At 41.0% G+C, this 14,811-nt stretch overlaps 1 protein-coding gene across 7 annotated transcripts in view; it reads left to right on the top strand.

The window, feature by feature from the left end:
* Window positions 1-14,811, top strand: part of AK8 (adenylate kinase 8) — a 68,471-nt gene that overhangs the window by 11,596 nt on the left and 42,064 nt on the right. For 6 of the 7 annotated variants that reach the window (XM_038156601.1, XM_038156603.1, XM_038156605.1 and 3 more), the window contains 4 exons: window positions 3,939-4,007; window positions 9,938-10,019; window positions 11,531-11,602; window positions 12,251-12,451. In XM_038156601.1, coding sequence (XP_038012529.1) covers window positions 3,939-4,007; window positions 9,938-10,019; window positions 11,531-11,602; window positions 12,251-12,451 — 424 coding nt within the window. Of the gene's footprint in view, window positions 1-2,762; window positions 3,616-3,938; window positions 4,008-9,937; window positions 10,020-11,530; window positions 11,603-12,250; window positions 12,452-14,811 lie in introns of those variants that run through there. The other variant, XM_038156604.1, reaches the window with a different exon arrangement.

Raw genomic sequence — 14,811 nt, 5'->3', positions numbered from 1 at the left:
AGGCTGCTGGTGGTTCAGCACTGTGCAGTTTGCCTTTGGATTTCACTTTTAGACCCTAGGAGGAGGTTTTCACTAAATAATTTTGTTCTTTTCTGTGAGTTTGTTTCTTTGAATGTAACTCCTAGAATTAGGAGGGAGCTCCTGGGTTCCTGGGGTATCTGTTCAGGACCAGAACAAGAGCTTTTGCATGAGTTTGGAGATAACCAGGGCACTAAAAAGTTGTAGTCCTGGCCAAGGCAATTTAATAAATGAAGAGGAAAAGCAGGAGCTAAGGCTGTGGTTTTTGGAGAGTCTGGTGTGAAGATCATAAACACAATTTAATGTTGTTTCTCACTCCCAAGGCTGCTGTGGCTGCATTAACCCCAGAGGCAGAGGTCAGGCAGGTTGAGGTCACTTGGCCAATGTCACTGGGTCTGGGCAAATGCTGCAGAAAGCTCTGCAAATGTTTGTTCACATATTCTACCTGCTCATTCTACCTACCTTCAGCCAAGCTTCCATCTCTTTTGTGTTCACCCATTAAAGCATTTGGGTGTTCCTGGCACAGGAAGCAATGGAAGGCATTTTTAAATCCTTTATTGCTCTCTGAAGCTCCATTTTTCGAGTTGGACAAGCAATCATTCACCCACACGTACCTGGCCACTTGCTAATGAGCACAGCTCAGGTAGTGAATTTTAAATACTCAGTGTTCAAAGCAAAATGTGATCATTCTGCATGTAAAAATACTCCAAAAAGAAGTCAGATATTTTTGAATATTCAGTAAATTGAAGAACCACAAGCTACCAATAAATATTCCATGAACAGAAAAAGAGGCTACATTTTTTGGATAAATCATTGCAAATTATTCCCTCATCTCCAGTTATTATAATGTTAATAGGAAGCATCTTCAGGTTTTCCTATAGTGAAGTCTAATGATGAGCTATTGCATGTTTCACTTTTCCTGTTAACTGGATAAAAGAAGAAGTTGAAACAACTGTGGTAATTGTGGGTTGATGGGATGGGCGTGCTCTTAATGCTACACTAAATTGCAGTTAAGGTGTTTGCATGATACCTAATAACTTAAAACTGCTCCAGAGTTGTGTCACGTCCCTGTGCTTTTTAAAAAGAAATAAAATAGAAGAGAAAAATAAATCCAAGGCATCCTTAACTATGCATGGTCAGCATTCCAATCTATTCCAGGGGAAGCCACTCTGAAGGAACAAAAAAGAAACTGTTCCAGGTTTGTGTATCCAAAAAACCCCAGCCTTTCATGTGTATTCATCTGAACAAAATAAATCTAGGCATTCATGATACTCAGGATCCTAAAGTAAATTTCTTCAAACTTGATTGCTGTTCTCTCCAAGGTGCCAAATTGGAGAAGCCAGAAATTTTTAGCTGTTTTCAGAGCAAATATATCCAAAATTTCCAAGAAAAATGTCTGTTGATAAAGCTGCCCTACAAATAAAGTGTGGACATTTATGAAAGGGGAATGAAATATAACTGAGTAGAACAGGCATGGAAATTGAAGTGTGATGTTCCTGAAATAACATGGAATATTTAAAATTAATCGTGAGTGGATACAGTTTTTCAGCAAATATGGAAATAGTGATTAAACCAGTCTGGGTGGAAAAGTGGTCTGAACCTGACCAAAATCCCACAGCAGTGTTTCCTTTACCTGCTCTGAGTGTTGGGACAGCTCTGTGGGTAAGGTGTGCTTTGGCTGTTACCAAATGTGTGTCCCTGTCCATTATCTGGGCAGTGCAATCCCATCTCCCAGGCTCGCCATCTATTTGTGTGGTTATGAGAGATAAATTATAAATGGGCTGCCTGATATGTACCAGCTATCCTGATTTCTAGTGGAATAAATAATTAGGCATTCTGCAAGCAGCCTATTGAAAATGATTTTGTAGGCCACTGCTCAGTGGGGGGAAAACTGCCCAGGAAATGAGGCTGGAATGGAGCCACGGAGAGCAGAAGGAGCTAAAACACTGAAATACCTGAATGTGAGTCCTTGGCTGTTTTTGTGCAGCAAACCCCACTCCAAAGGCAGCAGAGGGAACGCCGCTGCACGGAGAGCAGCGAGGATGAATTTGGTTTAAATTGGTTTGGCGAGGCTGAGCAGAGCAGCCCCCAGCAGCGTGCAGCCTGGTTTGACATGACACATGAAAGGAGCAGCCAGGCCCTGGCTGTCCCTGGGAGCAGCGTGGTGCCCCTTTGGAAGGTGACAGGCTCCAGCAGCCAGGGGCTGCAGGAGGCTCTGACGAAGCACCCTCGGGACCTGCTGGCTCTCAACAAACCCAGCAATTTCCTTCCCTCCTGCTCTGCTACCCGCTCCAGTGTTGGCTGATGTGAGGAGAGGCACTGAGAGCTGGGGACAAAAGAGATGAACAAAAGCAAACCCTGCCTGCCTGGGCCACCCGGGCTCTGCTGTGTGTTCTGGAGCACTTCCTCCACCTTCCTTCAAAGTGCCTTCTGTGGGACCATTTCCACCACTCCTTGTGAAATTGTTTCATCATCCAGCGAAGAAGATATTATAAAATCTTCCCACATCATCAGCCAGATTTTCTCATTGTATGAAGTTCAAAGGAGTTGCTCCAAAGAATATTTTTTCCAGATGCCATGAGTCCCAGGATTAGTTGAGCAGCAATGTAATTAATTGTCTTATTAAAAGACAATTGTCTAATTATTAACAATTAGTGGCAATTAGATTGGAAAAATATGTTGGAAGATCATCTTGAATACAGAGAAGCATCTGATTCCTGCCCTATCTACCTCTCCCAGCCTATAGAAATACTCCTTTATAGGCTTATACCCTTCAAAGTGGTTAGGAAAAAGACTTGAGAAGCCACAGGATATGGAACTAAAGGGAACAGAGAGTCAAGCTCACATTGTTAAGTGAAAGATAATTTATATTAATTGGGAGGTAGGGAATCTGATTGCAGGTTGTTGTTTTTTGGGGTTCTTTTTCGGAGTATTCATTTTACCAATAATGACAGAATGAGTGAGACAAGGCATTGATTGAAATGATTAATGGCTGCCATGAGCTGCATGGACAGAAGTTTAGACTTTGAGTTGAACTGGCTAACTCAGAGTTTAACCAAGTTCAGCACAGAATGAAAGCCTAAATTAACAAGATGGAGGAACAAATTCTTACTAGAAGGAAAGGAGGGTATTGCTGATTTCTTGTTAGGAAATCAAACACAATGGAAGAAATGTTGAGGGGTACTAATCTGTATAGGAACTTTTTTCTTCTCTCACATAGCCAATACCTTCTTACAAAACATCTCTAGAGATGGGCAAAGCAGCAGTCACAGAACTAAACAGCACTCTGAAAATACTGGCAGATGCTGTTTCCATCCCATTTCACAGTCCTGAGTTTAAAAATAAACTAAGTTCAACTGTAAAATATATTTTAAATAAACATTTTGGGTGATGAGAGTTACTTGAAGCTATGAAACAAACCTCCTGAAAATCAGGCTGTCTGTGTTGTTTGCTGGGTGTCTGAGGTTCTGTTTGTGCCCCTGTGAGCTGGCAGGTCCCTGATGCTGAGCCCTGTGGCACATGGAGCAGTCAGGGGTCAGATCCTCGTGGATAAAAGGATGCTTTGTGGATGTGATGTTCTTCTGGATCCCCTTGCAGGTCTGATGTCCAATGTGTGTGTCAGTGTGCAGAACTTGGCTCTGCTTCCATGCCAGTGTGCAAAACCCCCATGGATATTCATGCTCTGTGCTCAGCTTCCCTTTAACACTGATTTTTGTGCCCTTATTAACTCTTTGTCATTAACTCATGTTAATGACCCGGGACTCGCACGGAATTATTTATTTCTTTATTTCCAAGAAGACATCTCACTTCACCTTTAACCACGAACGTGCCTGCATGGTAAAATTCCTTTTGAACTCAATTGTGAATATTCAGCCCCTTTTTTTTTTCTTTTTTTTTTAATTTTTTTGTTCTTTCTTCAGAAAATTCCCAACGCGCTTTGGGCCAATCTGATCCGGGAACGTCTGTCAAACGTGGACTGCATCAAACAAGTAAGAATTGCTCCTCAGAGGGCTGCTGGATAAGCACTTACACAACTCGTGCCTGGTATTTAGCATTCCAAGTCCTGAGCAGAGCAGGGAATGGGGGCAAATCATCGGGGCTCCCGAGCCGGTTGCTTTCTTGAACATCAGCGCAGGGAGTTTGGAGCTTTATTAACAGGATAAAGGGGAGGATGAGAGTATGCATATGCTAATCTTCCAGCACGGAGATGATCAAAGGCTGAACAAGCAGAGCTTTGTTGATTGCCTGGGGCAACTGGCAGAGATGGAGTGGACAAAAAAGATAAACAGAAAATAGATAGAAATCGATATTGTTGAGGTTTTGGCTCTTCTTGAGGAAAGGGGAGGGAAAAAGTCTTAATGTTACTGATTTCAGCTTTATTTATTTCTGGTTGTGTCTCTTTTTTCTTCCTGTGTTAGTAAACACTGTGTTTGAATATATTGTCTTCTGGGTAATAATTAATATTTTCACTCTTAGCTTGAATAGGTTTAGTTGTGTTCAAATCTGTGGCATCCCATGTTTCTTGCTCCGTGTTTCATCATCCGGGAGACTGAAACAATGATTTTTTTGATCCTTAAAAAGAAAAAGTAAAGGGATTTGCAGAAATCCTAAATGGTATCAACTTTTCTTCATAAAACACTGCAGAGCTTACTCTGTAATTGACCTATTAATGTTGAATTTGCAAAGTAGAATTAAACTTTGTGTTGCTGTTCACGGTGTTTGAATTATGTGGGTCTGTGTGGTTTTCCTTGAAGGTCTTTTTAGCTGAGCTATTTTACTTCATTTTTACTCATTATAGTTACTCAGCACTCCAGATTATATATCTGGTAGCCCTCAATCTATTTTTTTTATTTGTAATAAACCCACACAGGACCTAGGCCCTTCAGCTGGCAGGAGAACCTGTCTAAAACCACACGTGGTGTACTGTCCTGTTCATTTGTGTGGTATTTTTAGTTCTTTTACAACAAGAGCTCTAAAACCTCTCAAAAATGCTCATTTTTTTCACATAGGTCTCTTTCCCTGATTAAAAGAACACATGTTTTCAGCAGCTACTTTTCCCAGTGTTTTACTGTCAGTGTACAAGCAAAATCCATCACTCTCCACAGGCTGCATCCACCTTATTTCCCATCTTTTTTTCCCACTGTGCTTTCTATAATTGTTGGCATGGCTTCAGTTCTCCTGCCAATAATGAGGGATGGATCTCTCAGTGAGTTATTTTAAGTATTAGGTCATGTATGAGTAAGGTGACAAGGTGGTTAAAATGCCAACAGCTGCACCGAGTCCTGCCTCTGGAGCATTTTATGTTCCTGTTGTTGTCACCTGCAGCACTGAATCAGTGCTCGGTGTCTTACAGAACCAGGGGGGAAAAAACCTTTGTGAAGCTTCCCTGACATTCAGCAAGAATGGAGTGGATGTAATCAACCCAGCTGAGGTTTCAACTGGTTTTAGGAAAAACACATTATTATTTGTTTTTCAAAGGTGTGCTGGTTATTAAAAATCTTTACATTAATAGAGAGATACACACACAAAGTGACCACAAACTAGTTTCTCCTTTGAAAGGGGATCTGTGCTTTTTAAGTGCAATATTTTCTGTGTGTAACTCAAAGTAGAATGAATGCTGTAGGGTTTTTACATCACAGACCAGATTTATGCCGTTTCTTTCAAAACATGAGTCAGCAAGTTTTCACTGGAAGCGTTCATAGATTAGGAGCAGCATGTTGGACCACAGTACCACCAGCTGTTTGTTTTATTTCTCCTTGTGGTGTCATTGCCTTGGCATTAATTGTGCAGCTTTCATCCCACTGACAGTAGGAATGCAGGATTTTTTGTGCCGTTGTTTTGACACTCACAGGTTTATAGATGTCACTGGCATTCTCTAAGGAGAACATTTTTATTGATCAACAGCTCTGCTGAGGCCCCGTGTTATGTGTTCTTGTAACACAAACCTAGTCAGGGCTGTGAGGGATCAGGTGGGGAGGTCTTGCAGCACACACAGGAAACTTATTGCAGGCATTATGTTAGAGCCTGGCTCTTGTGAGGCTGGTACAGAGAATTTTCATCTTGCAGGGTTAGCACAGCTTGGCTGCAGCCCCTCTGACTGCCGGGGTTGTGGAGGCAATTCCTGGAGTGGAGAGAGATTGCTCAGGATGTGTTTGAGGGGGAGCTGAGCCACCTTCCTGGAGGGTTAGGATCTTTAGAAACCAAGCTTTGGCCAGTGATTCACACAAGGAGTGGCAGAATGAGCTGAGATTGGTATTTTTTTTGTGGCTGCCCTTGAAAGGGAAGGCAAAGAGAACAATGGCTCTGTTTGGTTTTACCTCGATTTGTCCTGTTTGGTTTTACCTTGATTTGCTGTCTTTGTTTTTACCTCAATTTGTCCTGTTTGTTTTTACCTCAATTTGTCCTGTTTGGTTTTACCTTGATTTGTCCTGTTTGGTTTTACCTTGATTGGCTCTGTTTGGTTTTACCTCGATTTGTCCTGTTTGGTTTTACCTTGATTTGTCCTGTTTGGTTTTACCTTGATTGGTCCTGTTTGGTTTTACCTTGATTTGTCCTGTTTGGTTTTACCTTGATTGGCTCTGTTTGGTTTTACCTTGGTAGATAAACATCATAATGTTTTCTCTGTGAAACTCCTTGCAGAGTAAGTGATGGTACAAAGATGTATCCAGGGAGAGAATCTGCCTATTCACGAGATTTTCTGTTTTCTGAGAAGAATGGAACTTTTTAAAACATTACTCCACTGACAGAACTAATGTGGGGCACAAGAGGTTCCTTTCTAATGGGAAATTTGGCAGGGTTTGAGCGTTTCCCATCATGTTGATGGGCTGCAAGAGCTGGGTTGTCAGTTTTTCTACTGCACTCCTCAGTCTGCTGTGCTCTGAAAATCTCCAGAATTTAAATCCCTCCTGGCAAAGCCATTACTGATATTATTTTTTTGGTGTGTGTGTTATTTTCTGACCCCTTTCTTTATTTGGGAGGGAAAACCATGTAATACTTATTCAAAACCACTGAATAATAATGTGGAAAAAACTGTTGTGATTACTTGTTTTCCTAAAAACATCTGAATTCATGACCTTTGTGCTTCTAGCTGAGATTTTTTTTCTTCTGGTGTGCCACATAATTCAGCATTATTTCTTTCTGCTGATTCTTTTTCTTTATTCAAAGGCAGTGTCAATTTTGGATTTGGTAGTTAAAAAAGATATGGAGGATGTACAGGTCAAATAACAGGAGGGAACTTGAATACTCAAGTCATTATTATTGTGGTGGAAAGTGGGAAAGTCTGTAGGTATCACAGCTGAGAGAACTGCCAGCAAAACAGAGAGTTTCACATTTGGGAATGACCTTGAACATTTCCTTTTCTCCAGATTCCTGAAGTCTGGAGAGGAAAGTGATGCCTTTGAAAGTGCTTCCTTGCTGCTGATTTTCCAGCACGGCCTGGGTCTCCAAGGGGCTGCTCACCTGGCATTAAGGCAGCAGCAGAATCTCTGTTTGCAGGGCTCATGTGGGAAAGGAGAGAGGTTCCCAGCTGGAAGAGAGGGAGCAGTGGCCATAGGTGCAGGCACCATGGCATTTCTCACTTTCAGCCTTTGTTCCAGCCTTGGTGTGATGAGGTGCAATCCACGCCTGGATAGAAGGTTACTGCTATCAAGAACCAAAAAAAGATGGCTTCTTAAAGCAACAAATTCATCATGTGAAGTTACTAATTACACTTTAATGACAGTCATGAGGGCAGAAAAGGAGCAGTGTTTGCATAAAGCATGATAGGCATATTGTAAGTCAGGTCTTGCTCTTCCTTCCCCTTTCTCCATTCCCAAGCCACGCTCCCTTTTCACTCTTTTTTTCCCCCCCTTTTTTTTATTTTTTTTTTATTTTATCTGTGACATCTGCTTGGAGCTTGTCCCTCCTGTGATAGCACACTACTTGCAGCTGTTCAGACCTCCAGCTCCGAGCTGTGCATGGGGTGCCCTGAGCATACGGCCTTTTTGATGTGTGATAAAACAGAACCGAGCCACTGGGGGTATGGAGAGGGAATGCAGCAGAATATCAATAAACCTGTTCTGAACAAAGCTGCAGCTCTGCGCTGGAATAGACATTTCACTGAAGTGTCAAGTAGATGGATAATATATTCTAATTAGGGACTGACTGATACCCTGCAACTCAGAGACCTCTGGAAATCAGCTCCAAAATGCTCACTGTTTTTGTACTGTGTCTTGGTCTTGCATTTGTTTAATGCCTTAAAATATATTTTCTGCAGGGAGCTATTTATTGAGCTTTGTTTTCCTAAATGGCCCAAACTTTTCACTATAAAATTGCTTATTGCCTGTTTTAAGGACTTTGGAAATTTGTGTGTAAACCTCTTGAAGTTTGCTGTGGATTGTTAAAAGTATGGGTTGGTTATTGTTGTAGTATTGTGTTTACTGCCTGTTGCACATTATTTGAGCCATAAGCAGTAGTGACTTCAGGTTTTGTGGGGCGATTTTTGGATTTTTTTAAAATTTGTTTTATTGTAGTTTCCAAAAATGTTGCACTCGGAGTAGAGAAAACAAGCCAGATTTGTAGTCTTTGTAAATTGGCATAGATTTATTTGCCATCAGACCTCAGATGCCGTTTCTCCCTAGAAGATCTGGCCCTATACATATATGTATTTTGTACACAGTATATTCCAAACTAGTGCTGAAGTTCCTGGCATAGCACTACAAACATTGTTCAGCTTTGCCTTCTGCAAGTCCCAAGGGATAAATTGATTTCTCAGCACCTGTGTGACCTTAGCCAGTGGTTCATTCTAATTTGGCAGAGCAAACACTGGGAGTGGCAAAAATGGCTTGCAGTTACTTGGGTCTCATATTTTCTACATCTGTCAGCAGCATGACGTGTTCCTGAAAGCAGGCTAATTAAGGAATTTTAAATAGTCTGCTCTATTTTCTTGTGTAATTGGAATGGCCCATTCCCTCCCACAGAAGTCCTGGAGATAGAATTCCCTGAAACACTTGGAGAACCTTTGGACCCCACCCTGAGAGAGCACCAGATTTATGTGGGCGCTGAGAATGATTGCCAGCTAATGCAATATTAAAATATCTCCTTTATTTCAGCACGAAGATGGCTCCCAGATTTCCTGAGGAATCACAAAGTTATTTTGAGGGGTGGGGTAGAACAGCGAGGACTTGTGTGCTCAGGCAGCTGACAGATAAATTAGGGAGAGTTCAGAAGATTCGGATGTGAGCCTGGGAAGTGGATTAGATCTCAAATACTGCATCAGACAAAAACTGCAGCTCTCCGTCGGTATCTACAGATCTGTAAATGTTTTTTTAAAGATGCTCAATCCAACACTTAGCTGGCTATAACAAGGACTTAAGGGAGCAAAAAGCTCTTTTTTCTTTTTTCTTTCTTTTGCTCTGTTGCTTCATTAGCTCTGGGAACGCTGGTTCCATTACTGTGAGTTTTCCTGTATAATTTAAGAAAATAATGAAAGCATGCATATTTTCCTCAGTGTTCTTAGCATTAAATCTGTCTTTAGATTTGTTTAGCCCCATTTATATACATATATATACACACAGTGTGGGCTGGTATCCTTTTGAATATTTCAAAACTGTAGAAATTGTTTTGGGTTGTTTTTAATTCGAGATAGAAGTTGGTTTGTTTTTATTTTTAAGATTGAAACACGAAAAAAAAAAAAAATCATTGCTGCAATCCATAAGTTCCCATTGCTGTGTGGCAGTGGAATCAGTGCATGCATTTCACAAAAATATCAGTGCTCCACGTTTGCTTTCTTCTCTCACAAGCATCCATGAGAAATACTGTGCTGTGGAAGGATCAGAATGAGGTAATTTTTGTGTAAACAGCACTGAGATTTTGTAAGAATTTTGCTTTTTTTTTTTTCCTCTTCCAGGATCAATAACTGTTTCATGTTTTTGTTCAATAGGGATGGATTTTGGAAGGCTTCCCTGAAAATCAGGAGCAGGCATGGCTGCTGCAATCATCTGGCATTTTTCCTAGGCATGTTGGTAAGCAGTACAAGGTTTGTGTGTGATTGCATCCAGGAGGAAAGACTAGAAGGGTTTGTCTCAAAAAATCCTCAATAAATTCAATACCAATGCTGGAGACAGAGTCACCAGACAGCACAAAATTTCAGTAGGGTTGAAAGCCTGAGGTAACCTGGGAGATTTTAAGCCCTGTCTTTCACAGCCTTTTCTCCTTCCACGTCAGAGCTCTGTAAATTCCAGGCCCTACACCAAGTGGGTTTGAGCAGCTCAAAGTGGCTTTGCTCCTGACTTCCACCTCTAAAAATCAGCTTTTATCCTCAGACGAAACCAGTTCCTCATGTGCTGAACACAAATTCATGCTTCTGTTGAATTAGGGAATGTAAATTTCACCAAATGAAGTGGAAACGTGATGATTTTAAGCTTGACCTTTCAGAGTGGGGCTGGTTTTGGGTGGAATGTTTTACAGACCTCGACAGCTGCCCTTGCCATACAGGAGAAGCAACTTGTCCCACATTATAGCTAAAGGACCTACTTAGGATATAAAAAATTACTGCAATTCTGTGGAATGCAGTGTGAAATGATAAATGCAGAGCTTGCCAGTGCACAGTGAACAGAATTTATCCAACTTGATGAATTGTCACTTCGGATTTGATTTGGGTGATATTCAACTGTTAATGAAGAACTCAGAATCACTGCAGTAGAGTTAGGCAAAAATGTTTAATGCCTAGTACTTGCATGTATTTTTAATATACCTAATAACATCTGAAGTTGAGTTTTGCTCACAATTATATCTGTGCCACCAAGACCTGAATGAGAATCTTACAGCTCAGTCTGTCTAGTTAATCAAAAAGAAGATTGAGAGGAGATGAGATTTACTGTGTGTGAGTACCTTAATAGGGAGAAAAGTGCCTGGAAAAGGCATTTAATACAAAGAAGAAAGTCATAAAAAGAACTTGTTTGAAACCTGTAATCAAATGCACTGAAAATAGTAATTAAATTACAGTGTTTAACTGCGAGGATGATTAGCCAAAAGCAGCCCAGGAGCTGACAGGTTCTTCCTCTTTTGATGCTTTCTAATCAAGTTTGAACACTTTTCTGTGAGGTTATGTAGAAAAAAAAATCCCTTTCACTGGTCTCACCACCAAAGAACCTGGGTGAAAGGTAATGTTTGTGGTGTAGAAGAGAATCAGTCTCAAGTGCTCAGTGGGAACTTCTGTCTCAGTCTCCACAGAGAGTTTTTTATTGCTGCTGGTGATGTTTTTGGATCATGGGGACAGTTAGTGCCCATGGGTACTGGATTCATGGATATTTTATCCCCTATTGTTCAGTAGGTGAAGCGAAATTCTGATTAAAAGTGAAGTAAAATATTTGCAGGGAGAATGCTGGGGAATGAGAATGAGGCAAATGTGCTCGAGATAAATTCAGCCACCTTTACTATTAGGATGCATCTGTATGGTTGCAGGGAATAAAGCAAATTATTAACAAGAGCTGCACTTTTTAATTTTTTTTCCTCTTTCCTTTTTGTTGCCTAGTCATGCTCTATGCCCCAGACACTGTGCTGATTGAGAGGAGTGGTGGGAAAAGGCTCGATCCCCTCACACAAGGTGCAGTATTGTTTGTTCCTCACCTCCCCTGCAGACTGCAGTGTTGCTTGGTCTCACAAATGGTACAGTACTGCTGATGGGGTTCAAATTTAAATGGGATCTCTTGAAGAACTAGTAGGAATTTGTAATTACAAATTTTAGCTGTTTGGAAGTGGTATTTGTAGACATTGCATTATTTTCAGTGCCAATAAAATACAGGGAAATAAAAAGCTCAGTACTGGGCCTGCAAACTGGACTATGACACTGTTTAAAGGTTAGATCTGTCCATATGAGTTTATAATTTTCCTGTGCATCTCTGCTAGGTCCTGCTTTGTTTCTGAGATGCAGGGATGCTTTTAGAGTAAATAAAATCATTTTCATTAGGTTAAAATAAAAGCATTTCTATTAAATAAAATAAACTGTCAAATCAACTCAGCTCTGTATTGTGTGTTGAGTTTTATCATCAATCATCCATCACGAGATGAAATCCTGACATAGCTCAATAAAAAAATCAGGCTGGATGTTGTGAGGAGTGGAATTAAGAGGGACATTCTTAATTAGAGACCTGTTAATTCATGCTCTGAGTTCTGAGGAGTGGAATTAAGAGGGACATTCTTAATTAGAGACCTGTTAATTCACACTCTTAGCTCCTAACCATGTTCCCTGTAGAGGTTTTCCACACAACCTTTGACTGGCCAAGTGACCCCCTGGTGCAGCAGAGGTTGGTGAAACCAGAAGATCTCTCTGAGCAGGAGGTGTCCAAGAAGCTGCTGGAATATCACAGAAACTTCCCTGAGATTTTCCACGTCTACCAGAAAGTTCTGAAGTCCATCAATGCAGACCAGCCCTCCGTGGATGTTCTCTCTCAGGGTAAATCTGTGCTTTGGGGCAAGTGGAGCAAGTCCTGTTTGAGGGCCAGTTTCTGGCTGTTGGAGCCACTTTGTAGGATTAGGCAACTCAGATGGCTCCCAGCAGAGTTGTGCTCTCTCTAGAGCAGTATTTGGGCTGTTGCTGGTAATTATTTTACTGGAGTGAGTGCAGATAACTGGAAATTCTCAGCTCACGGTGCTGCCAAGGAAGAGCTGACTCAGTAGAGCAAATGTCACCATCATTTCTGTGAGTGTCTCTTCTAAAAGGGAGCCCTGTGGCTCAATTGTTCATCTCCCAAAGGGCCAGTACCTTCCAAAGTCTGAGAACGACGAGGAGGAGTCGTTCAAAGCTGGGAACATTTCATTGTTTAAAAGCTGTTTGTGCTGGGAGCTTTCCTGTTCATCAGTTCTTGTTTGCCTTTGCTTGACTGTAATGCAAGCTGACTTTTAATGTTGATCCTTCTCGAAGAGAATAAGGAAACTGCCAGAAAGACCAATTGATGTACTTTGTAGCTGTCAGTCTGCAGATGATTCTGATATCCCACTAATTTTGCATCTCAAAAAGGTCTTTTTTTTTAATAACAAGTGCTGCACTTTTAAGATAAACAAGTAGGAAGTTTATATTCTGAATTTCCACATTAATTACCTCTAAATTACTTAATTAAATTTAAAAGTTCATATCATCATTCATAAAGAATTCATGCCTTGAATTGTAAATAAAAATGTGAGTGCCTGAATATTAATTATTATTAATTAATAATGTAGTGAGATAAATTGAAAACTGGAATGAAAAAATCCTCTCTAGATCTTTTTTTCTGCAGTGCATCAAGCAGCCAGATTTTTTTTTAAAGAATAATTAGATGTGGAGACTGTCTAGGGGATCATTACTCCTAATTAACTTGGTTATTTACTGCAAATTAAGCATCATTTGTAAGCAGGGTGCTTTGCCTGTAATGTTTGTGCTTCTCAATACACTGGGTTGTGGAAAATGTTCAGAATAACTGGAGCAGTGCTTGGGTAGCTGATACTCAGGCTTTAGGAAGCCACGCAGCAAACACCATTTTCTGGTAGGATTTTCCAGGTTTTTTTGTTTAGATTTGTATTGCCCCAGCTAACATTAAAAAAGGAAAAAAAATAAAAATGAGATCTCTCATAAAAATGAGCAGAATTGTGGGTTGTTTCACACGATTATAACGTGTTGTGAACTGAATGCAGTTGCTGCTCCTTGACGTGGGAATGGCCCCCAGTGCAGTTGGGCTCTGCAGGAAGGGGTGGATACAATCCCATGGGGCTGCAGCTTTAGTTTCTCAATACTTTAGGGCTGCTGTGTAGAAATTGGAGTTTGCTGGAGGCGTTTCTTTGTTAGAAAAGATTTTCTAACCATACCAAAGAGTCTAAGGGAGGGTTCCCTGGAAAATTGTTGGTACAGAGCAATGTTTGGACAGAGGCTCCTAAAATCCTGATCCTCAGGGTGTTCCCCACCCATCCTTTTGTGCTTTTTGATATAGCTTATGACTCATACAAACACTCGTGGTTAAGCTTGTCCTATTCCTTAGCCTAAAATTCTTTTTTTTTATTAAAGGACTCTTTAGAGAGTCTTTTATTGGAACTGATGGTCTCATAAAAACTGAGAGAGGCTGCAGCTCCTCTGGGCTCACCTTTAGCTGTATCCACTGCAATCCCAGGGGAATCAGAGCCTGTGCAGATGTGTCCTTGCTGCTTGGTCATGGCCAGCCATGGCAGGTGGGATCAGAGCCAGAAAGTTTAGCTTTGGCATTTGACTGATCCCTGGAAAAGCCGAAAGTTGTCACAAGTATGGCTTGAGCTGCTCCCTTCTCTGGCATTCTCAGCACCAAATGGCCACAGCTGTGTCCAAACACAATGCCAATTTGTCCTCTCTGCCAATGCTGTGACATCTTTTGGCTTCTTGGTGATCTCTCAGGTTCTCCTTTGGGGTTGTAACCACGTCCAGGTCTCTATAATGTGGCAATGCTGATGCTGCTTCACGTGTCCCCTGGTGTTTCCAAACCTGCAGGTTCACCTGAAGGTGCCATTTCCTGCTTGAAGCAAAATTTAGGAGGATGGTGTCCAGCAAATGAGTGGAATCAGGCAGAGGAGGTCAAATATTCTTTACAAGTTGCACAAAAAGGATGGGTAAAAGAACGAAACATCCACACTCAGTTCTGTGTCAAAGCTGAGCAGTGTCATGACACACTGTGCTACAAGTCTATAATATTGTAATTAGGAGTCTTAATCACACACAGCTGGATAAATGTCATTAATTTAACATCCCAAGTTTTTTACACTTAAATATTTGTTCAGAAACTGCAGAAAGTATTAAATGTAATTACAGCCCTCTAT

The sequence above is a fragment of the Motacilla alba genome, chromosome 17 (genome assembly GCF_015832195.1).
Source record: "Motacilla alba alba isolate MOTALB_02 chromosome 17, Motacilla_alba_V1.0_pri, whole genome shotgun sequence".
NCBI lineage: Eukaryota > Metazoa > Chordata > Aves > Passeriformes > Motacillidae > Motacilla > Motacilla alba.
Note: the sequence above shows the minus strand (reverse complement) of the source record. Positions and strands in the feature narration are given on the sequence as shown.